The sequence below is a fragment of the Eptesicus fuscus genome, chromosome 5 (genome assembly GCF_027574615.1).
Source record: "Eptesicus fuscus isolate TK198812 chromosome 5, DD_ASM_mEF_20220401, whole genome shotgun sequence".
In the NCBI taxonomy this organism is placed as follows: Eukaryota; Metazoa; Chordata; class Mammalia; order Chiroptera; family Vespertilionidae; genus Eptesicus; species Eptesicus fuscus.
The window spans coordinates 106,167,122-106,189,499 of NC_072477.1; the positions used below are offsets into that span (position 1 = coordinate 106,167,122).

At 46.9% G+C, this 22,378-nt stretch overlaps 1 protein-coding gene, 1 long non-coding RNA gene and 1 pseudogene across 5 annotated transcripts in view; 1 reads left to right on the top strand and 2 right to left on the bottom strand.

Annotated features, from left to right (window-relative positions):
• The window catches only part of PTPN9 (protein tyrosine phosphatase non-receptor type 9), a 126,941-nt gene that overhangs the window by 49,812 nt on the left and 54,751 nt on the right, over window positions 1-22,378 (top strand). For all 4 annotated transcript variants that reach the window (XM_028133409.2, XM_054716670.1, XM_008157051.3 and 1 more), the window contains exon 5: window positions 225-330. In XM_028133409.2, coding sequence (XP_027989210.2) covers window positions 225-330 — 106 coding nt within the window. The remainder of the gene's footprint in view (window positions 1-224; window positions 331-22,378) is intronic.
• LOC103300202 (AN1-type zinc finger protein 5-like) lies at window positions 6,447-7,090 on the bottom strand (annotated as a pseudogene).
• The window catches only part of LOC129149190 (uncharacterized), a 52,527-nt gene continuing 52,066 nt past the window's right edge, over window positions 21,918-22,378 (bottom strand). Inside the window, exon 3 of the long non-coding RNA XR_008556176.1 lies at window positions 21,918-21,953. This is a non-coding gene — a long non-coding RNA (uncharacterized LOC129149190). The remainder of the gene's footprint in view (window positions 21,954-22,378) is intronic.

Below are 22,378 nucleotides of genomic sequence, written 5' to 3' on the forward strand. Positions count from 1 at the left end.
CAGGGTCAAAGACCAAATACAGTATATAGTTCTTATTACAAATCACAATATCACAATAAGCATAGCAGATACCAAAGGTAAATCATCTTTTTGTAAGGCTAGTGTTCAGGGAGGCTGTTATTTTGGTCCCAAATGTGTCCCATGCTTTTGTTTTTGCCCCAGGCTTTCAATCTGCCTCATTCACCTGATTACTTAAATGTTTTTGTTCAATGGTTGCTTTACAGCTTTGAAACACAGAGAAATGGACTGGTGTTTATCTATGACATGTGTGGTTCTAATTATACCAACTTTGAGCTGGATCTTGGCAAGAAAGTCCTAAACCTGCTGAAGGTAAGGGCCCTCTTAACTCCTATAATGGTTAGGATATTTCTTTTCTATTCTTTGAATTCAGGAATGATGTAAATTTTAGACATTGTGTTCCATTTAAAGGTCACCTATAAAAGATGACTAACTGATTACTGCTTCCTCAGAACAAGAAATGGTCTTAAAAGTAAAATGGGAAGAATTTAAATAAAAAATGCACAAGAACATTCTGAATCATAAAGGTGTGACATGTTTCTTTCCTGGAGTTTTGTAGAACAAGAATGAATGAAGTGGCTAGTGTCCATGAAAAATGTCATTAGCCAGTGACTTTCAGACTTTAATTCAACCTAGTCAGAAATATGTGTGGGGGTTTTTAAATTAAAATTGTTTTAAATCTTCACTCGAGGATATGTTTTTATTAATTTTAGAAAGAGAGTAAAGGAGAGAGAGAGAGAACTATCAATGTGAGAGAGAAATATCTATCGATTGCCTCCTTTTGTACTTGCCCTAACCAGAGATTGAACCCACATTCTAGGTATATGTCCTGAACAGGAATCGACCCGCAACCTTTTGGTATATGGGTCAATGTTCCAAGCAACTGAGCCAACCCTCCAGGGCCAGAAATATGTTTTACATTATGACTTAGTGCACAAAAGTATATGTATACTTACACATATATGTAGAGTTACATACATAGATAAGGTTCTTAATCTCTTATCACAAACTCCTAGGTCCAGAAGTCTTTTGTAATACCTTGAACTTTAAAAGATAACATAACCATAGCTGGTTTGGGTCAGTGGATAGAGCGTTGGCCTGTGGACTGAAGGGTCCCAGGTTAGATTCTGCTCAAGGGCACATGCCCAGGTTGTGGGCTTGATCCTCAGTAGGGGGTGTGCAGGAGGCAGCCAATCAATGCTTCTCTCTCATCATTGATGTTTCTATCTCTCTATCCCTCTTCCTTCCTCTCTGAAATCAATAAAAATATATATTTTTTAAAAAGAAGATAATATGGCCCTAACTGGTTTGGCTCAGTGGAAAGAGCGTTGGTCTGCGGACTGAAAAGAAGATAATATGTATGCCATGCTATAACCAAACATTAATATTTCTGCAATGGAATGTATTATAAGGAGTGGAAAAGAATAGCCTAGGGTATTTCAGATTAGCTTTTGCTGCCCTGTGAATTTTTAAAAATATATATTTTTTAATTGATTTCAGAGAGAAAGGGAGAGGGAGAGAGAGATAGAAACATCAAGGATAAGAATCATTATTGGCTGCCTCCTGCACATCCCTTACTGGGGACTGCAACTTGGGTATGTGCCCTGACTGGGAATTGAACTGTGACCTCCTGGCTCATAGGTCGATGCCTAACCATTGAGCCACACTGGCTGGGCTGCCCTGTGAATTTTTGCACCAAACTTATGAAAAAAATTTAAGGTTTTCAGAATTGTTTAGATTTTAGAATCTGTGGATAGGGATGTGTGTATCTGTGTATACACATTTATAAAACAAAACAAGCTTTACCCTTACTGTGAGCAGTCATTTTGATTATTTGCTTCTATTTCATTTTTTTTAAATGTTAGTTATGACCTACTAAATTAAATTCAGGACCCACTGAGTGACAAACATTCATCTAGGAGTCTATGCACTCTTTGTTCTAGGACCTCCCTTGGGAGTACTGAGGAACTAGATTTCTAGAGGTGTTTATTTACTACTAGTGGCCCGGTGCATGAAATTCATGCACATTAAAAGGGGATTAATTAGAGGAAATATTTTAATATTGCTATTTGCCCTTTCTCTATAATAGAAGTGTCAGAGATGAAAGAAAATTAGTAAAATGTATATGAAAATCTTCCTCCTGTCAGAGTCTGGGGTGCACCGCGGGACCCAGAGTCAAGTCCCCGCCCACCCACGGCGCCTCAAAATCGTGTGAGACCCAGACCCAGCCGGCCTCACCCCTGTCAAGCCCCTCCAGGTGGGGGGCACAGCTTCAGGTCCCCTGGCCTGGCGCCAGGTGGGAGGCACAGCCTCAAGTCCCCTATCAAGCCCCACCAGGTGGAGAGTGCAGTCTCAGGTCCCCAGGCTCGGCACCAGGCAGTGTCGCAGCCTCAGGTCCCCTGTCAAGCCCCGCTGGGTGGGGGGCATGGCCTGAGGTCCCCTGGCCCAGGGCAGGGGGAGCAGCCTGAGGTCCCCTGGCCTAGCACCTTGAGTTCCCCCGGCCCAGTGCCAGGGTGGGGGGCGTGGCCTCAGGTCCCCTGGCCCAGTGCCGGGGCGGGGGGTGCGGCCTGAGGTCCCCTGTCAAGCCCTGCTGGGCAGGGGGCGCAGCCTGAGGTCTCCCGGCCTGGTGCCAGGGGCGGGGGGTGCAGCCTGAGGTCCCCTGTCAAGCCCCACCGGGCGGAGGGGCACCGGCTCAGGTCCCCTGTCTCGACCCAGTGCCACACAGCCTCAGGTCCCTGCTGATTGCTCTTTAAGGCTCGTTATGGGAACTCGGCCTCCGCTGTGGGTGCAGCCATCTTGTGTTATGGAATACCCCCTCCGCTGTGGGCACTGCCATCTTTGTGATGGTGTGACGATCAATTTGCATATTCCCTCTTTCTTAGATAAGATTACAGCTTTACAGTATATAGATAGGGTATTATACTGCATGTTGTTTTCTGGGACTTGAATTTTTCACTCACTGTTATTTTACTGAAATTCCTCCTGTGGTATGTATCTGTGATTTACTTCTTTTTATTGATAGTTGAAGGATTGTTACCTTTTAATTCCTCATCCGTTGGTGAATATATCAATTTATTCATCTGTTTTCTACTAATGGCTCCTTGGATTGTTTCCTGATTTTGCTATGAATAGTGCTGCTATGAATACTTTTATACTTTTCTTCTGGTGCATGTGTGCAGGTGTATCTCTAGGTCAGTGTTTCTCAAACGTGTTTTCATTATTGCCTCACTTAAGAACCTTTCATAGACATCACCCTTCCCCTCAAGTTAGTCCTCTTCGAATAAAATTCTAATACCACAGATGTACTGACTGCATATCAGTGCTTTATGCATAAAAAGAGTATGATTTTTTTTTTTGCCTATGCCCTACTCTCCTCAAAACTATTTTATCCCCTTGAGGGTGGTATCACCCCTATTGAGAATGTTATGTTCTAGAGCAGTGGTTCTCAATCTTTCTAATGCCCCAACCCTTTTTAATACAGTTCCTCATGTTGTGGTGACCCCCCAACCATAAAATTATTTTCGTTGCTACTTCATAACTGTAATTTTGCTACTGTTATGAATCGTAATGTAAATATCTGAATTTTCCGATAGTCTTAGGCTCTACAGCAGCGGTTCTCAACCATTTTGCTACTGTTATGAATGGTAATGTAAATATCTGTGTTTTCTGATGGTCTTAGGCCCTACAGCAGCCCGCGCCTTATATAGCCTGCGGGCCAGCCATTCCCCACCCCTGCTCTAGAGTATATACGTAGGAATAGAATTATTGGGTCTTTGAAGGTTCGACTTCATAAAATAGTGTCAAATTGTTTTCCTAAATGATTGTACCCACCTGCCATGTGTAAAATTTCCATTGGTCCACATCCTCTCCAACACTTGGTGATGTCAGACTTCTTTTTTTTTTAATTTAAATATTTTATTGTTGACACTATTGTAGATGACCCCTGTTTTCCCCATTTTACCCACCTCCACTCAGGCCCCATCCCCCTCCCTTAGCCCTCACCACACTATTGTCTGTGTCCATTAGCTATGCATATATATTCTTTAGCTAATTCCTTTACTTTCCTTTATCCAGTCCCTCTCCCCCTCTTCCCCTCTGACATTTGTCAGTCTGTTCCATGTATCCATGCCTCTGGTTCTATTTTGTTTGTCAGTTTATTTTGTTCATTAGACTGGAAATATTAATGTGATCATATGGTATTTGTCTCTCTCTGACTGGTTTATTTTGCTTAACATAATAATCTCCAAGTCCATCCATGCTGTTGCAAAGGGTAAGATCTCCTTTTTTACAGCCTCATAGTATTCCATTGTGTAAATATACCACAGCCTTTATATCCACTCTTTCTCTTGGTGCCTTTAAAATCCTCTCTTTGTCTTCAGTGTTTGCCATTTTAATTATGATGTGTCTTGGTGTGAATCTCCTTGTGTTTGTCTTGATTGGGATTCTGCTTCCTGAACGTGTGTGATTTTTTCTTTCACCAAGTTAGGTACATTTTCTGTCTTTTTTGTTGTTGTTATTCCTCACCTGAGGATATTTTTTCCATTGATTATTAGAGAGAGTGGAAGGGATGAGGAGAGGCAGAGAGAGAGAGAGACACCTCAATTGGTTGCCTCCGCACATACTTTGACAGGGTCAAGGATCAAGCCTGCAATTGAGGTCCATGCCCTTGACCAAATGCATGACCCTGCAGTCTGTGGGCCAACACTAACCACTGACCCCAACTGGCTAGGACTTTGCCATTGTTTCTTGAAACAGGTTTTCTAGCCTTTGTTCACTCTCTTCTTCTGGCACCCCTATGATGTAGATATTGTTGTTCCATGTTGTCCCAAAGTAACATAAACTATTCTCATTTTTTAAAAATTCTTTTGTTGTTGTTGATTGGCTTTTTTTTTACCTGTCTTCCAAATCCCTGATTCTATCCTCTGCATCAGCCAGCCTACTTTTTTTACCCAAATAATAATAATGGCTTTTATTATTTACATAATACAATATAGCATCAATACTGAATAGCATGATTATGTACAATATATAAATATGAACTATCTGTACACATCTGCAAATCTAACTCAGAACTAAGGTACAAAGATTTGAAAGCAAAATTGAATGCTTTAAGAGCAAAAGTAAAACTAAGACTGAACACTGCAATAAATCAGAAGTAGTGCCTTGTGTACATACTTAAGTATTTACAGATGAAAACAGGCATTACCACACTAATCTAACTATACTCATTTATCTATAAAAAACACAAGTTTCATACATCACAGAAAACCTTCCATTATAAACGGAAGTGATACTATCAGACAAGCATCAATGAAGTATAGTGCCTCTTCTAGTTGTTATTATACAATGCTGTAAATAATGCAGCCCATGCAACACACCTAAGAACACTAGAGTCCTACACTCAAGTGCAATTAATATGATAAAGCAGCCCCTGCAAGTGGTGCTGGATACCACTAAGAAGTTTACTGCAGCCTTGTTGGTTATGGTTTTTCATGCAGAAGGGTACAGTTACATTAAGAACTGAAGTCTTTAAAAAACTCTAAACATTCTTTCTTTAACCAAAACATTCAACAAAAGATGCACATGAAAAATTAACTGTTCAGATACCTTTGCCACTTAAAATTCAGATGCATGTTATTCAGTAGAGCTGCTGTATGTGGAAACCAAATGAAGAGTTTTAATTTCTTCTTGTGAATAAATTAATCCTAGTGCAGTTCTGTGCTACACATTTTTAGCAGTGAGTAACGCAGACATCTTCTGGTGCAGGCCAGCACAATAAGCTTCAGTGATAGCTCCAGACCCTATTGCTTGGTGCTTTTACTCATAACCAGTTGCAATATTTACCTTTCACAGAATGTCTTATTTGACAGCTTTTAGACCAATTAGCCAGGCTTACATATGGCATCAAATACTGGCTTCATGGAAAGGTCTGACCCTCTTTATCACCTTCTTCCTGCTTCCAAAGAACATGTTGTGGAAATTAACATAGTGAAGTTTAAAACTATGGTAGAAGTAGATTGTCAGGCCTTTTCTGGTGTACTATTTTTTAGAAAAATACAAGCACATAACACTAGCCAAAGATTATACCTTGATACATTCCCAAAAGGCAGGTATGCTGCAAACATACAGAGAGTTCATGTGTTTTGTTTGGCATGTAGGAACTAAATTTTGTTCCTGTTATCTGTGAAATTCATTTTGATATGCAAATTTTCATCCAATTTTATTCAAGGGAGGGCATATACATTTTATAGGGCTGTATCTATCCAATTCTGCCTGTAACAAACACCCAAAGATTCTAAAATATCAATTATAAGACAGACAAGTAGTATAAAGTAAAACTCTGGAGAACATCAAAGGAAAATGACCAGGCATCTGCTCTTTAATATTTTCCTATGATATATTAAAATAAAAACAAAGTTTCAGTCTCTTCACAAGTAGTAATTTATATTCTCTGGATTCTTTTTTCTGATTTTTGCTGCAGCTTCTGCTTTGTAATCATACGGACAGTTGTGCTTGTCAGAGTAACAGTGAAGTTCACAAAACAAATTTCCACATCAGCAGTCAAACCCTGTAAGGCCAATTTTCTGTCTGCACATGAGACATCTATTCTTCTTTGGTTTGGGTAACAGGAGTTTTTTCTTCACTTTGAGAAGTACTGGGTTGAGAAACTGATGAATTGGGCTGAGTGACAACTGGCTCTGACACCTCTGTTTTCAGGGTATTTATTCTGTCCTCTATTGAAATGCTCATTTCTGTCATTTGCTGAGTTACAGGCAAGGCATCCACAAGGCACATTTCTTATTTTTCAGATGTGCTGCCAGCAGCACCTTCCCAGTTGTTTAAATTAGCATCTGCTCTTTGCACATATGCAGAATCTGAGGTAGGACTATTGGAACCACTAGCTGTCCATTGGGTTCATTCTGCCACTATTCTGCCTCTGAAGATGTTCTTTGTAGCAAATAGAACACATTCCATTTGTCGTAGGATTCCCATAAAGGCTACATCCTGTACTACACAGCATGAGCCCTGGGGTCTGGTTAGTCTCCTGAGCCATATTTTTCTGCGGTTGCATCACAGTGCACACGGGATATCGATGTGAGATAGTTCTATGTTTCTCCTCCTCCTTTCAATGTTTCTCTCTGTCCAGCCAGCCTACTTTTAATTCCTCCCAGTGTATCCTTGATGGTATTCTTCATTTCTGACTGATTCTTAGTCATGGTTTCTAACTTCTTTTTCATGTCAATGTTGTTCCCACTAAGTTCCTTTTGATTCCTATTAAGTTCCTTATAGTTTTCACTAAGTTTCTTGAGCAGCTTTATAACCATTACTCTGAACTCTATATCTGATCAATTGATTGCCTCCATTTCATTTTACTCTTTTTCTGGGTCTTTCTCCTTTTCTTTCATTTGGGGTTGTTTCTTTGTCTCCCCATTTTAGCTGTATCTTTGTGTTTGTTTCTTTTCTTTTTTTTTGAGTCATATATGAGGTTTATTCCAGTACTGCTGGCAGTATGGGAGAGCAGCAGGTCACCCATAAAAATCTGCTCTGCAGTCCCCCATAGGCCAGCTGCTTATATAGGGTAGGACAAAGATTACATGGGGAAGTAGGAGGCTGGGGTCGGACTCCATTGGTTGGACAACAAGGTTGTTAATCTTTCCATGATAATAGGCAGTTCCTGAATGAGAATGGTTCCAAGGTTGATTCCCAGGTACAAGGTTGACTACCAGGTCCTGGGGGTGTACAACTCCCAGCTAGGTCAGAATGTCCTTTCTTTAACCAACACAAGGCAATTATGGTTAACAGAGCATGATTAATATTTCCCATAACCGTAGCTAATCCCCAAATCCTATATAATAAAGAGGTAATATGCAAATTGACCACCACCCCAAAACACAAGGTGGCCGCCCCCATGTGTCAAAGATGGGCACCACAAGGTGGCCAGTAGGGGAGGGCAGTTTGTGGGCAATCAGGCCTGCAGGGGAGGACAGTTTGGCAGGGCGGGGGGAGACCCAGGCCTGCAGGGGAGAGCAGTTGGAGGGGGACCAGGACTGCAGGGGAGAGCAGTTGGAGGGGGACCAGGCCTGCAGGGGAGGGCAGTTGGAGGGGGACCAGGCCTGCAGGGGAGGGCAGTTGGGGGGGACCAGGCCAGCAGGGGAGGGCAGTTGGGAGGGACCAGCCTGCAGGGGAGGGCAGTTGGGGGGGACCAGGCCTGCATGAGAGGGCAGTTAGGAGTGACCAGGTCGGCAGGGGAGGGCAGTTAGGGGTGATCGGGCCGGCAGGGGAGCAGTTTGTACCTCTCCCTCCCTCTCTGAAATCAATAATAAAATTATGAAAAAGTCTCATCCTACTGGACTGCATTTGCTTCTGCCTTGAAAACAGTTTTCAGGAATAGGATACACTAAGTGCAGGATCTTGGATATATGATCTATCAACTGAGAATTGTCAGAAAGATTAAAACAGCACATTCCTTTAAATTCCTTACAACCATGGTTATACTGTACTAGCAAATTATCTATTGCTGCCAGATTTTCTAGAACTGCTTCCCTGACCTCGCTCAGCTCTTGATTTATCTCCTGTATAGCCCTGGAGGTGGAGTTCAGGGCTTTTACCATGCTACAAGCCAGCCAGGTCACTTCTACATTAAGGGAGCCTACTATTACCAGTATAACAAAAGTGGTTAAAGCAATATATTCAGCAGGGCTCCACAGGTGGAGATTGTCATTGCTGTCCGGTGCCATGGTCTTGAGAAAGTCTTTTGGTTCAGACCCTGTGATGTTTCTGAGGCATAAAGACAGTCATTCTAAGGAACAGGGCCCCCCAGTGCTGTTGGCAGGAATATATGAATAAACAGTTATTCCACATATCAGAAACCAACCAGCCGGTGGCTTAATATGTCCATTACTATAAGGGAGGGTGAAATTATCAGAACAATTCATACTGTAGTTACTAGATTCTTAAAGACAATAACTAGAACACCGAGTAAAAGTCAGACATTTACTACAGGGAACAATTGCAGCAACCTTTAAGGGAAACATCCCTGCATCCTTTTCCCAGACAATGGTTCCCAACATATAAAGGTCCCTGTATATGACTTCCCAAAATGAATGGAATAATTCTATATATTTTAAATAGGTGTCCCAACTCCTACTCAGCAAAATGTAAAGGTCAGTTCTACACAGGTTCCTCCACTGCCTGCATCAGAGCAGTTGGAGTGATGAGAAACACTCCTCAGGGTCTCATCCATTTCTCTCCCGGTTGGCCCATCGTCCTTGCTCTGCTCAGGTCTGTCTAACTGCCTACCTCATCCCCTCAATGATCTTGGCTCTGAATTCTTTCAGAGAAAGGGGGCGCAGGGTCTCTTCTGTAACTGCTTAATGCTGCAGAGGGATAGAGTTTTTCCTTCAGAGCCAAGATATCCTTGGTGTCTGTCAGAGGGATAATGAGGTCTGGTCATAGAAGGAGGTGGCAATGTTGTCTAGAGGTGGTATTCCCTGAGTGCAAGCAGGGCTTGTAACCTGGTGGAGACAAACTGTGTTATATAATTTAGTATTGGGCAAAAGTCAGAATAGCAAGAATTATGACAAATGGTCTGGTGAAAGGAAAAAACCATTTCAGTTCTAATAATTTCCTATTGAAACATAATTTTTCTCCCTAAAATCACACTCATTTTTATTAAAGACAATTTGACTTGATTCTTTGCATAAACACAATAAGAATAACAGTTGGCCACATAAGCATTAAAAAAAAAAAGCTTTGCTGGAAACTCATGATTGAGCTTTAATTAGCCCTGCAGGGCAAAGAAGCTGAGCCACCTAGCTGCCATCAGGTTTGCCTGCAATACCTATAGATATGGGTGAAGTCCTCAAGTTGAGGTCCCCAATGATGTCTTGAGGTTCCTTCTTTGCCATCTCTCAGGAAAGCAACCTTCATTCCTTACCTGAAAAGACTGCCATGAACCATGTGACCAAGCAAGGTACCAGGCTTTCTCTAAGGTGCTTTTATTGGCTTCATTCCTTAAAGCTTTCTGGTGACATCCAGAGTCCCGGCATGTCTCTCTAAGACATGACATTCCAGTCAAAGTCTTGGTTAACATAACTGCAATTGGAAACAGGTCTTATTTAACTCATGCACAGAAACAACATATTGCCATTTATTAAGAACTGCCAAATTCTGTAGGGACAGGTAGGGAGAAAAATCTATAATCTACGAAATTGCTTTAAAGATACTTCCTTATATCTGACAAACAAAAAGTTTAAGAACCAGCAATACTTTCAACAAAAGTTACCAAAACTTTATAATTATTTACAGTTCGTTCAGCCCCATAATCAAATTTTTGTTTCTTTCTAATTTTTCCTGCCAGTACTTTTACAAATCCAGATACTTTAAAGAGTTCTAATAATTTTCACCCTGTTTGAAGGGGATGATCTGAAAATGTCAGTCCTTTCCATGGATCCCTCAGAAGATGTGTATTTTTTCAGATGCATTATAACACAACAGTGACTGTCTCTAAATGACAAGAAGAAATTTAAAATGAGTTGATTATGGACTTGATTATAATGGAATATTGTCTTTTCTGCAAAATATAATATTCCACAATATTATAACTAACAATTAGTTATAAATGAAAGCATATCAGAATCTAATATGCACATATAAATAGAATATAGTTATTTCTTTATTTGACAAAGCTTCTCATGTACCTTAAGCAGAAAATTTTCCTTCATGAGAGAGAAAACAAATTCTTGAGGCATTGCAGAGCCTATTGGAATGACCTAAAGCCAATTCTAGGTTAAGAAAAAGTATCATGCCCAATAAAGAATTATTGAATGAATGGATGTTTCTTATACCATCTCAATAAAAGGTACATAACAAAAAAAAGAAAAAGTATCTTAAAATTCAAACCCTGGGAAGGTTGTCAAACTTATTTTACCAAAAAATCAGACATCATTATTATTATGCATTCAAGGTGACAAAAGGGTATTAAACACAAACATACGGTAGCAACCTTCACTTCCCATGATTAAGATGCCTTTTTTTTTTTTTTAATAATCAAGTACCTGACTAATCTTACTTTATAATAGAGTAACATGCAAATTGACCGCACCTCCGCTATGCCCATGATTGGACCTGCGAGAGGCAGGGGGCGGGACTCCGGGTGCCTATATGGCCGTTGAGAAAACCAAGATGGCGCCAAATCCTCTTAGTTCCCCGGGTCCTGGGGAGCGATGGCAACCCTAGAGGGGGTGGTAGGGAAAAGCCAGAAGCCTCCCTGGGTCCCCGGCTGGATTGAGATGGGGGGGAGTGGCCGGGCACGGCCAGCAGCCTCCCGCGGGTCCTGGGACCCATCGCGACCCGGGGGGGCGTGGCCGGGCCGGCCAGCAGCCTCCCCGGGGTCCAGGGCTGCATCCCGACGGGGGGGGCGTGGCCGGGCAAGGCCAGCAGCCTCCCCGGGGTCCCGGGACCCATCGCGACCCGGGGGGGCGTGGCCGGGGGCGGCCAGCAGCCTCCCCGGGGTCCCGGGACCCATCGCGACCCGGGGGGGCGTGGCTGGGGGCGGCCAGCAGCCTCCCCGGGGTCCCGGGACCCATCGCGACCCGGGGGGGCGTGGCCGGGCACGGCCAGCAGCCTCCCCGGGGTCCAGGGCTGCATCGAGACCGGGGGGGCGTGGCCGGGCACGGCCAGCAGCCTCCCGCGGGTCCCGGGACCCATCGCGACCCGGGGGGGCGTGGCCGGGCTCGGCCAGGAGCCTCCCCGGGGTCCAGGGCTGCATCGTGACCGGGGGGGCGTGGCCGGGCACGGCCAGCAGCCTCCCCGGGGTCCAGGGCTGCCTCGGGACCCGGGGGGGCGTGGCCGGGCACGGCCAGCAGCCTCCCCGGGGTCCAGGGCTGCATCGCGACCCGGGGGGGCTTGGCCTGGCACGGCCAGCAGCCTCCCTGGGGTCCCGGGACCCATCGCGACCCGGGGGGGGCGTGGCCGGGCTCGGCCAGGAGCCTCCCCGGGGTCCAGGGCTGCATCGTGACGGGGGGCGTGGCCGGGCACGGCCAGCAGCCTCCCCGGGGTCCAGGGCTGCATCGCGACCCGGGGGGGCTTGGCCGGGCACGGCCAGCAGCCTCCCGCGGGTCCCGGGACCCATCGCGACCCGGGGGGGCGTGGCCGGGCACGGCCAGCAGCCTCCCGGGGTCCAGGGCTGCATCGAGACCCGGGGGGGCGTGGCCGGGCACGGCCAGCAGCCTCCCGCGGGTCCCGGGACCCATCGCGACCCGGGGGGGCGTGGCCGGGCACGGCCAGCAGCCTCCCCGGGGTCCAGGGCTGCATCGAGACCCGGGGGGGCGTGGCCGGGCACGGCCAGCAGCCTCCCCGGGGTCCAGGGCTGCATCGAGACCGGGGGGGCGTGGCCGGGCACGGCCAGCAGCCTCCCTGGGGTCCCGGGACCCATCGCGACCCGGGGGGGCGTGGCCGGGCACGGCCAGCAGCCTCCCGCGGGTCCCGGGACCTATCGCGACCCGGGGGGGGCGTGGCCGGGCACGGCCAGCAGCCTCCCCCGGGTCCATGGCTGCATCGCGACCGGGGGGGCGTGGCCGGGAACGGCCAGCAGCCTCCCTGGGGTCCCGGGACCCATCGCGACCTGGGGGGGCGTGGCCGGCCACGGCCAGCAGCCTCCCGGGGCGGGGTCCCCGGCGATCGCCACCCTCGCCTAAATGGCTGGTGCTGAGAGGGATCAATGGGGCCAATGGAAGGAGCAGGTGGTAGTTGACCACGGAGGCCATCTGCAGCAGCTGGATGCAGAGTTCGGGTCCACGTTCTCCAGGTTGGCCTCCGTGGGGCCCGAGTCGCACCCATAGTAGCCGAGTGGGCATGCTGTCATAGTAGCCCCAGCATGAGGCCAGCTTCCCAAGCCAGGCTGCGGAGGGAGGGAGGGCCTCTGGGCTGGGAGCACTCCCCGACCCCAGTGGACAGGGCACAGAGCAAGCAGCAGAGAGCTACTAGGGGTGGTGGGTGTGGTGGCCTGGCTTCCAAGAGGCTGGCTTCAGCTGCTGTGGCCTGCGCTGAGGTGGCTGGTGGTGGGGGCAACTGCGTGGGCGCATCCATGGCTGGGGCACTGGGAGACGTGGGACTGCAGCCCAGAAAGCGAGGCTCAGGAGGACCTGGTCACCGACCCCGGGCATTGAAGCCGCCTCCTACAAGATGGATCCTAGCCTAGGTGTGTGGGAAGCAGGTTCAGGAACCTCTCCCTTTGAGGCGCCAGAGCCCAGGCCTGCCAGCGCCCCAGAGGAGACCCCCACCAGGATCGGGGGCTTGACCGGTCTCTAAACCAGGGTGGCCATTAGCCCAGGCCTGCCAGCACCCCAGAGGAGACCCCCAACAGGATCGGGGGCGTGACCGGCCTCCAAACCGCCAGTGACCCTAACCCAGGCCTGCCAGCGCCCCAGAGGAGATCCCCACCAGGATCGGGGGCATGACCAGCCTCTAAACCGCCCTCAGCCCTAGACCAGGCCTGCCAGCACCCCAGAGGAGACCCCTGCCAGGATTGGGGTCATGGCCAGCCTTCAAACTGTGGCGGCCCCTAGCCCAAGGAGGCCTCCTGGCCGAGGACGCCTGAGTCTGTTCTTGACCTAGGGCCGGGCTCTCCCCGCAAGGGACTCAGAAGCCACCAGAGTCTAACTGCCAGTCTCTGGGAGTGCATCCACTGTCCACCAAAAAGTAGGGCCATCAAACCATTCAGTCGCAGTGCAGGCACAGGTCCATGGCTGACGGGGTGGAGGCCAGACCAAAACAAAACAGCAGAAACACCCTGCCCACCTGGGCGGGTACTGCTGTAGTCCACGTGGCCTGGGCAGTGTAGAAAGCGCTACCTTCTCCCAGGTCCTGTGCTGGCACTGCCGCCTCGCTCACCCTCAAGCCCCCCTGAGTCCTGACAGCAAAGTGTGTGGGGCATTCTGCAGGAGTTGTACCGTTCTGAGTGCTTTTGCCCAAAGACACACTTTGGGATGAATTCAGAGCCACATCTCATTTCCCATGAGATTGGAAGAACCATGTGAAAGGATTTTGACAAAAGCTTTCGACATCTCTGTTTATTCTTTTGAATCCATAAAATGACCTTAAAAAAAGCATCCGGGCCACCTAAGAAAGAATGCACTTTCTGGCCAGAGCACGCAGGATTCTTTTGCCCAACAGGTTAAAGGGAGCAGAGCTGGCCCAGTGGGAATGGCCCTGGTGCCCTATGAGGAGACCGGGGGAATGGGGTTGCCGAAATTCCATAAGCCTCTTGCCACCTTCTCCTTTGCAAACCACACCATCCAGATCCACCAGGAGTGGAGGCAACTGGGAATCACAGCCGTGATTTGGGACATGGTGAGCAAATCTTGAGGGGCCTCTGAAAACATCTGCAACTGATTATAAGACTGGTCTTTATTTAAAAAGAAATAAAAGAACAGCTTTGTTGAGATATAACCCATATACTGTACATGTCACCTAAAGTGTACAATGAACTGGTTTTTTAAAGTAAATTCAGAGTGGTACAACCATCACCATGCTCAATTTTTAAATATCTTCATGACCCATCCCCTCCAAAAAAAACTTCTACCCATTGGAATCACTTTCCTGATCATCTTCCCCAAAATAGATTGCACTTTAAAGGTGGGTAAAGGAAAGTTGAGGGAAGTTAAAACACTGCACAAAGGATATTGTAAGATGACAAAGCCCAAAGTGAAGATGATGTGTTTTCTTTAAAAATATATATATTTTTAAAATTTCAGAAAGGGAGAGGGAGAGAGAGATAGAAACATCAATGATAAGAATCACTGATCAACCGAAACCGGTTTGGCTCAGTGGATAGAGCGTCGGTCTGCGGACTGGAAGGTCCCAGGTTCGATTCCGGTTAAGGGCATGTACATTGGTTGCTGGCACATATCCCGGTGGGGGGTGTGCAGGAAGCAGCTGGTCAATGTTTCTCTCTCATCGATGTTTCTAGCTCTCTATCCCTCTCCCTTCCTCTCTGTGAAAAATCAATAAAATATATTTAAAAAAAAAAAAAGAATCACTGATCAGCTGCCGCCCCAGGCCCCCTACTGGGGATTGAGCCCGAAACCCAGGCATGTGTGCCCCTGATCAGAATCAAACCTGGACTCTTCAGTCCACAGGCCGATGCTCTCTCCATTAAGCCAAACTGACCAGGGCCATGTGTTTTCTTCAAGTTCTGCGTGGTTGTAATGGTCCCCAAATCTATACTAATAAAAGGGTAATATGCTAATTAGAGTGGTTGTCTTCCGGACATCTTTCCAGACAAAGCCGCAGTGGCTACAAAGGCCAAGGCTCAGGCAGCCATAACCAGCTGCAGTGGCAGCAGCATTGGGGTTATGGGGGTGGTGCCTCCAGAGGGAGGCCAGACGGGGGGCCAAGGCACAGGCAGTTTGGGGTGATCAGGCTGATAGGGGAGTGCAAGGTAGGGGCAATCAGGCTGGCAGGAGATCAAGGTAGGGGCGAGCAGGCAGGCAGGCAGTGGGGTTAGGGACAATCAGGCAGGCAGGCAGGTGAGTGGTTAGGAGCCAGTGGTTCCGGATTGTGAGAGGGATGTCCAACTGCTGGAAGTTGGACATCCCCTGAGGGGTCCCAGATTGAAGAGGGTGCAGATTGGGCTGAGGGGCACATCCCCTCACCCCCCCAGTGCACGAATTTCGTGCACCGGGCCTCTAGTATAACATATAACCATTTCAATTACTTATAGAATGTTTGCTTCCTGGGCAAAAACAGGAAAAACGTTTTCCCTTTTAAGACTAGAAAAGGACTAACCAAAATGAGGTTTATTCTCTGACTTCATTTGTCCTTGGGTGTGGTCAGCACATGATACTAATTGGATTTCTGCTATCTGTCTCCCTGAGTAGGTTGATATAAGCTATTTACCTTCTGGTTTGGGAGGCAAAATGCAAATCATTTACTCTTAAGTGTCCTGGGTTTAGGGAAGATAGGATTTATCAAAGGGCTCCAAATTGCTGTTTAACCATCTCAGTTTCCCTATTCTACTACTCCTGGCTCACTGGCCTCTGTCATTTATACAACTTACTTTCAACATTTTTCTTTACAAACATTCTACAACTTTCACAAACCTTTATTCACAAACCTACAACTTTCAGAAATAACCAGCTTTAGAATCCACTTTCTTTTTCCTTCAAAATGCATCTCCATGCCTCATGCCTTCTATTTCTCCAAAACCATAATTTCTTTCCAATTAGTTAGACTTCATAACCCTTAGGAACCTTTATTTTTAGGTGACATATAAGTAATTAACATTCCTCAGATTAGCAATATTCACATTTTAAGAGATTTCAAATAAAATACAAGACTTATTCATTCAAATCCATCTTCTAGATTTTTCATATGAGGCAAACTCAGATTAATAATATTTCAGTATCTTGTTATTTCAAACTACCTAGTTAGTTAATAATTTTTACTATTTAACCCAGCATTTTCCTCCAAAGTTTTAAGGTACCAAAGAAAACAATGTTTAGGCTTAATTAATTATCACTGAAAAAGCTTTCTTATATACCACTAGAGGCCCGGTGCACGAAATTTGTGCACGGAGGGGGGTTGTCCCTCAGCCCAGCCTGTACCCTCTCCAATATGGGATCCCTCTCACAATCCAGGACTGCTGGCTCCCAACTGCTTGCCTGCCTGCCTTCCTGATTGCCCCTAACCGCTTCTGCTTGCCAGCCTGATCACCCCCTAACCACTCTGCTGCCAGCCTATTTGCCCCCAACTTCCCTCCTCTGCCGGCTGGTCACCCCTAACTGCCCTCTCCTGCAGGGTTGATCACCTCCAACTGCCCTCCCTTGCAGGCCTGGTCCCTCTTAACTGCCCTCCCTTGCAGGCCGGGTGCCTCCCAACTGCCCTCTCCTGCTGGCCATCTTGTGGTGGCCATCTTGTGTCCACATGGGGGCAGGATCTTTGACCACATGGGGACAGCTATATTGTATGTTGCAGTGATGATCAATCTGCATATTACTCTTTTATTAGATAGGATAGAGGCCTGGTACAGGGGTGGGGGCCAGCTGGTTTGCCCTGAAGGGCGTCCCGGATCAGGATGGGGGTTCCCTTGGGGTGTGGGGCGGCCTGAGCGAGGGGCCTGTGGTGGTTTGCAGGCCGGCCACACCCCCTGGCAACCCAAGTGGAGGCCCTGGTATCTGGAATTTATTTTCCTTTTACAATTGAAACTTTGTAGCCTGGAGCCGAGCCAAGCCTGGGGCTCCCTCCAAGGCCGGCAGCCATTTGTGTTGGGGTTATAATTGAAACTTTGTTGCCTTAAGCGGGTGGGCCCGGCCAGGGTGTGCGGAAAGCTTTGCTTCCCCTGTTGCCGCCGGCAATCCTGGCCTGCTCTCTCAAGCTCCATTCTGCTGCCATTTGTTTGAATTTGTTTACGTTCTATAATTGAAACTTTGTAGCTTGAGTGGAGGCTTAGGCCTGGCAAGGGCAGGCAGAAAGCTTGGCTTCCTCTGTTACCTAGGAAACCTTGCTCTCTGTGGCTGTAGCCATCTTGGTTTGGGTTAATTTGCATACTTGCTCTGATTGGATGGTGGGCGTGGATTGTGGGCGTGTCGGGTGTATGGTCAATTTGCATATTTGTCTATTATTATGTAGGATTCATTTTAGCTATATTTATTTTGCTGTTACAACTTTGAGATTTTAAAACCAATTATTATCACCCAAGGCATTTTCTTGGCAAGTTTTATAACAGGAATAACTCATGGGCCTCCAGCGGCTTTAATGTGAAAGTACTTATTTTATTTTATTTTTTAAAACATATTTTATTGATTTTTTACAGTGAGGAAGAGAGAGGGATAGAGAGCCAGAAACATCAATGAGAGAGAAACATTGATCAGCTGCCTCCTGCACACCCCCCACTGGGGATGTGCCCGCAACCAAGGCACATGCCCTTGATCGGAACCGAACCTGGGACCCTTGAGTCCGCAGGCCGACACTCTATCCACTGAGCCAAACCGGTTTCGGCTATTTTATTTTTATTTGCAAATTTGGAGTGGTCCCCACTGCTATTTCTGCAGCATGCTGGAGGGCACTTCTGCAGGTGTGTTCCTCCTAGGAAAAAGACTTGGGGTGTTTAGAAGATTTTTTTCCCCATATTTTTTCTTTCTGAGTAGACTAACAATATGAAATCTTATATGTAAGAAGCGATCCTAAAAACAAACAAAAGCCCTGTAAATAAATGAGTACTCACAAAAGGGTGGCTGGGACATTAGCCTTAGAATCTTATCTCACACTTACCCAGCACAGCAAATGGGTTCTGAGTGGCACAAAGCCCAAACAACAGGGTGAGGATTCCTTATGTTCATAAAATGGCAAAGAGCAAACTAAGCCCCCCAAGATAAGAAAGCAAGCAACGAACATCAGTAACCCAGTTACATCACAGACAGGAACTCTCACTAGCCAAGAGTTTCCAGTGACTGATGCCTTGAGAGGGAGAGCAGGAAGGGTCCCCAAGATGAAGAATTCTTGTCAGCTGGTGGGAAGTTCCTGCAATCCCTGCCACGGGTTCAGCCTGCCACAAGTAGCTGGGGTCCCCAGCAAAATGGGATGCACCCATCTTTAAACAAATGAAAGCAAACAACAAAAAGATACAAAACAACAATCAACAGAGACACGTTATGTACCATATTTATAGGCACGCACAACGCACAGATAAGAGCTGCACACCATGCTCCTTGTCTGTCTAGCTACAGAAACTTCAGAATGCCCTGCGTTTAAAACAGACCAAAGCAGAGCAGTGTCTCTCGTCCCAGAGTGGATCTTAAAACTAAGGGCTCAGAGACCAGGCAAGGACCACTGGACGTCCATTGCCACCCAAAGCTGATCAGCCTCACCTAGACGAGAGGCAGTAAAATGCCTCTTATGCCAGACACAGTACTGCCATACACAGTACATAATTCCTTACAAGGAAGCCCAGATGAGAGGCAGCAAGCGCTTCTAGTGCCATACAAAACGCTTGATTCCTCCTACACAGTAAATACTTCCTTACAAAGAAGCCCAGATGAGAGGCAGCAAATGCTTCTCGTGCCATACAAACACGCTTGATTCTCCTACAAAAACACTTGATTCAACTTAGGTCTCAGGTGAGACGGAGATTGCTGAGGCTGCAGCTGTAACTCAAAACAGGAAAATACCTGGCAGCGCTGCAAATAGAGTCCAGGCTTCAGCCCCAGGAGCCCCAGTCCAGGCAGCAAGCAGGATTCCCGATGCTTTCCCCGGAGGAGTCTCTTGCTTACATTCCTTCATGGTCACTAGAATATGTAACCAGACAAGCAGTGGGTCCATGCTGCCTGTCACTACTTGAGCCAATTAAGCAAGCAGACAGGTTGAATCATATGTGAGTGTTTATTCCAGTACTGCCGGCAGTATGGGAGAGCAGCAGGTCATCCCCAAAAATCTGCTCTCTGTGTTTGTTTCTATGTATTAGAAAGAACTGCTATGACTACCAGCCTTTGGTGTTGGTCTTATGTAGTAAGTGTCCTGTGGGACCCTGTGGTACACTTTCCTTGGTCCTACGCTGAATGCTCTAGAAATGTCCATTGGGTGTGTTATTTGGGCTTTATTGTTGTAATTGGGTCTTGATTGTTGTTGTCCCATTCATGGGCGGTCTTCCCTCAGGCTGGCTGACTGTGAGGCTCAACCCTGACCATGTTGTGTGAGCTGTTATACAGATGCTGACAGAACAAAACAAGACAAAACAAAACAAGAAAAAGAACAAAAACATACAAAATAACCCAATAGCCGAAACCAGTTTGGCTCAGTGGAAAGAGCGCCGGCCTGTGGACTGAAAGGTCCCGGGTTCGATTCCGGGCAAGGGCATGTACCTTGGTTGCGGGCACATCCCCAGTAGGGGGTGTGCAGGAGGTGGCTGATCGATGTTTCTCTCCCATCGATGTTTCTAACTCTATCCCTCTCCCTTCCTCTCTGTAAAAAAATCAATAAAAAAATAAAAAATAAAACAACCCAATAACAACAGAAAAAAACAACCATAAGAGTAAAGGTAATTAGGAAAGAGAAAAGAGAACAAGAATAATAAAATAAAGTATATCAGATGGATAAAGGGGAAGACAAAAGAGTATGAGAAGATGGCCATGTAGGTGACCTCTGTATTCACCGCCTCCCACAACCACATCAAAATTACAGTTACAGTAGAGCACAACCATCATTTAGAACCATCTAAAATCTGGCTGAATGAAGTCCTACAACTAGAGAATTAAAGAAGAAACTACATTGAAATCAGTAAAAGGGGCAGAGGCACAGAATGGCTAGTCTGACACCCACATTGGGCATGTTTTTAATCTGGAAGGATGTTTTGGCTGAGGAGGCCTCCTCTGTGGAGCAAGGAGTCCCAGCTCCACACCAGAACCTTCAGCCCAGTGTTACGGGACCAGGAAGCGATGTCCCTGAACCTTTGGTATGTGGAAACCAATGAGTTTTGTGGCTGTGACATGGAGGCACCGAATACACAGGCAGTTCCTCTTAAAGGGCCCAAGGATTTATTGGTCTCACTTCCTCCGAGCTACAGTGCTAGCACAGTAGTTTGAAATAATCCAGGGAATTATGGGAAGGAACTAAACTATCTGGCATTAGGGCAACTACTAGGGGGAAACTTTCTCTAACAATAGTGCTGGCAGAGGTTATTGTTCTTATGCTGAGATATCCCTCCAGCCCCCCAGAACTGACTGGCAGTGCCATATCTGAGTTTCAATCAACCTGGCCCACACTGTTTGCCCCACCGTGGTGATTACTGAGAGTCTACCCCACCAATATTGGAGCCCCACCCAAGCTGTTTGCAGTAGCTTTTCCATATGAATGGCCTATCTGGCTCAGGCTTCAGAACTTGCTAAAATCTTTTAAACAAATATCTGCTGGACTCAGTGTACTCCACACCTCTTGATAAGTAGCCTTACATCTGGCACTAGCAGAAATTTACCAAGGTTCACATCTTGGCCTCTTTTGGGCACCTTCAAACCCAGCACAAATAGCAGCCACTTGCAGATTGCTCTGTAGCTCATGCTTCAGAGCTTCCCAGACAAAAAAAGGCTAAAGGAGTACATCATCACCAAGCCAGCATTACAGGAAATGCTGAAGTGACTGCTGTAATGAGAAGAAGTAGAGAGAGAAACATAGGCATACAGAATTAAAATGGCAATAAATAAGTACCTATTGATAATAACCTTAAATGTAAATGAATTATATGCTCCAATCAAATGACATAGAGTAGCTGAACGGATGCAAAAACATGACCCAACTATATGCTGTCTACAAGACACCCACCTCTGCATGGAGGGCTTGGACGTTGCTCCCTTTTCAGCTCTCTCCTTGCTGGCTCCCTTTTCAGCACTCTCCTTGGTGCTAGCTACTAATACTCGAGTCCCAATCTGCAGAGCACAATTCTTTAACCATGGTGGGGGAGTCTGCACTAAGTCTAACCATTGATCTATGTAGGGGAATTGATCCTGGTGCTGGGGGTCCCCAGTGACTACATTCCAGACCGCCTCAAAAGACCTGGTGTTAGGCCAACCTACTCTAAGCGTGGTCCATTCTGACTCACATAAGTACCTCAGCCTGCCCTTCGCGAATTTTATGCCATATACACCGAGAGGAAAACCCTCCTTTAAGTGTTTTGCATACATACCAAGGGTGTCTTGGCTGTGCTGGGCCCTTCCCCCATTGTGTCCTGGAGTCTGTGCCCGGCCGCGTTTAGCCGTGTATCCCGATAGCGCCGGCCCTGGCCCCTCCTCCCTGTCTCATGCAGAAAGGTCCTGGCGGCTACAGGCGGGAGGGCTTCTCGCGCTCTGGCCTGCTCTCCCACTCGGGCCGCTGTCCCTTCCCACTAGGCGGAGGGAGGGAGGTGCGTCCAGAATAAAGTGTGTCTCGTGTGCCGGGCGGGGTGGAGCCTGAGGTAAGGAAGAAGAAAAAGAGAGTCGTAGGGGGGAACTAGAGGCAGCAGAAATTCTCCTGTCTGGATGTCGGGGACTGGCTTGTAACAAGAGGTAGCTTTAGTCGGGGCAGAGAAAGAAGGCAAAGGAGGAAAAGGGTGTGCAGGGAAATTTCCAGTGGACTAAAGTCCTGGAGGGAATCCTGATAGAAAAGCTCAGTAATCCAGTCACATATGCCGTCAGGGGTGAACAGAGAAGGGAAGAACCAAGTTCTGTCCCTCAAGAGGACCCTTATGAACAACTGAAAACGACAAGACAAGCAAATGGGGTAAACAGATACTTATGCCAAGACAAACGAGGGTGGAGATGATCTACTTTCATAGATCCACTCAGATGCCCACCTGAGCCACTCAATGGAGAGGAGAGTGCAAGCCCCCTCCCTC